The sequence below is a fragment of the Pygoscelis adeliae genome, unplaced genomic scaffold (assembly GCF_000699105.1).
Source record: "Pygoscelis adeliae isolate BGI_AS28 unplaced genomic scaffold, ASM69910v1 Scaffold111, whole genome shotgun sequence".
Lineage (NCBI taxonomy): Eukaryota > Metazoa > Chordata > Aves > Sphenisciformes > Spheniscidae > Pygoscelis > Pygoscelis adeliae.
In genome coordinates, this window is record NW_008824542.1 from 3434531 (window position 1) to 3435568 (window position 1038).

General features: G+C 49.5%; 1 protein-coding gene across 2 annotated transcripts in view; it reads left to right on the forward strand.

The window, feature by feature from the left end:
* The first annotated feature begins 430 nt into the window (after window positions 1-430).
* Window positions 431-1038, forward strand: part of CSMD3 (CUB and Sushi multiple domains 3) — an 803119-nt gene continuing 802511 nt past the window's right edge. For both annotated transcript variants that reach the window (XM_009321682.1, XM_009321683.1), the window contains exon 1: window positions 431-649. In XM_009321682.1, the coding sequence (XP_009319957.1) occupies window positions 472-649 (178 nt within the window). In that variant the 5' untranslated portion in view covers window positions 431-471. The remainder of the gene's footprint in view (window positions 650-1038) is intronic.

Sequence of the window (1038 nt, forward strand, 5' to 3'; positions counted from 1 at the left end):
GGGAGGAGCCCCGCCGTGTAAGCTGCCGGAGGCTCCTCCGGCAGGCTGTGGAGACCTCGCCACTGTATTATTTCCCGAGCCGTTTTCCTAGGCAGAACTGATCCTCTCGGGGGAACAGGGGGGCGGGGGGAGAATCTCAATTGCAAATACTGTTTGGAGTTTATTCGAGGGAGCGTCGGAGCTTTAAGATGCTCTTCCGTGGCTCCTGGTGGATGCTGTAGCGAGCCAGGATTGTGGTGGGTTTCGGCTGTGCAGGGAGTTGGGGGAGCGGGGGGGGGGGGGGAGGGAAAAGACACGATCGAGAGTAGCTGAGACTTTGTGCCCCCGTTGGAGAGATGGTTGAGTCCTCGTCAAGGTTGCTGTGGTATCCCAGAAACACCATTCACTCCGAGCTGTGACCGCGCACCATCAACAGCAACAACTCCGCTGCGCCTGGCCAAGGAATAGGAATTAGGAGCTCTCAAGAATAATATGAAAGGGATCTGCAGAGGGGAAATCCGTGCAAAGGAATCGAAATTAGCAGACTTTTGGGAGAGGGGATGTACTAAATGTGGCCGGCTGGACTTCATCCTGGTGAAGAAAATGGAGATTAAAAGTGGATTTACATTTTGGAACCTCGTCTTTTTATTGATGGTTTCGTGTGTGAAAGGTAGGGTAGTATTTGAGGGGTATATTTTTAGGGGTCCGTTTGCTTTCGGTCAGGGCGTTGCAAGCTTTCGCCTTATACCAAGGTGTATTTAAAAATATATTTATCTCTTATTTTATATTTTTACCCTGGGTACTTTGCAATGGAAAGATATAAATGATCGCTAAAGCGGGGCGGAAAGAAGGAGTTGATTCAGAGCTCTCTTCGGAAATAGGAAATGTATTTGCTTGCCAGGCTTGGCGTTCAATGCAGTGACTGAGCTGGGGCTCAATAAATATTCTTGCAGTATGCTCAAACGGAGACGTGAGTTGGTTCATATAGCCTCTAACTAGTGTATATTCAAGCAAATCCCACGGGGAACTCTTTTTAGGTGATGATGAGGGTCGGGGCGG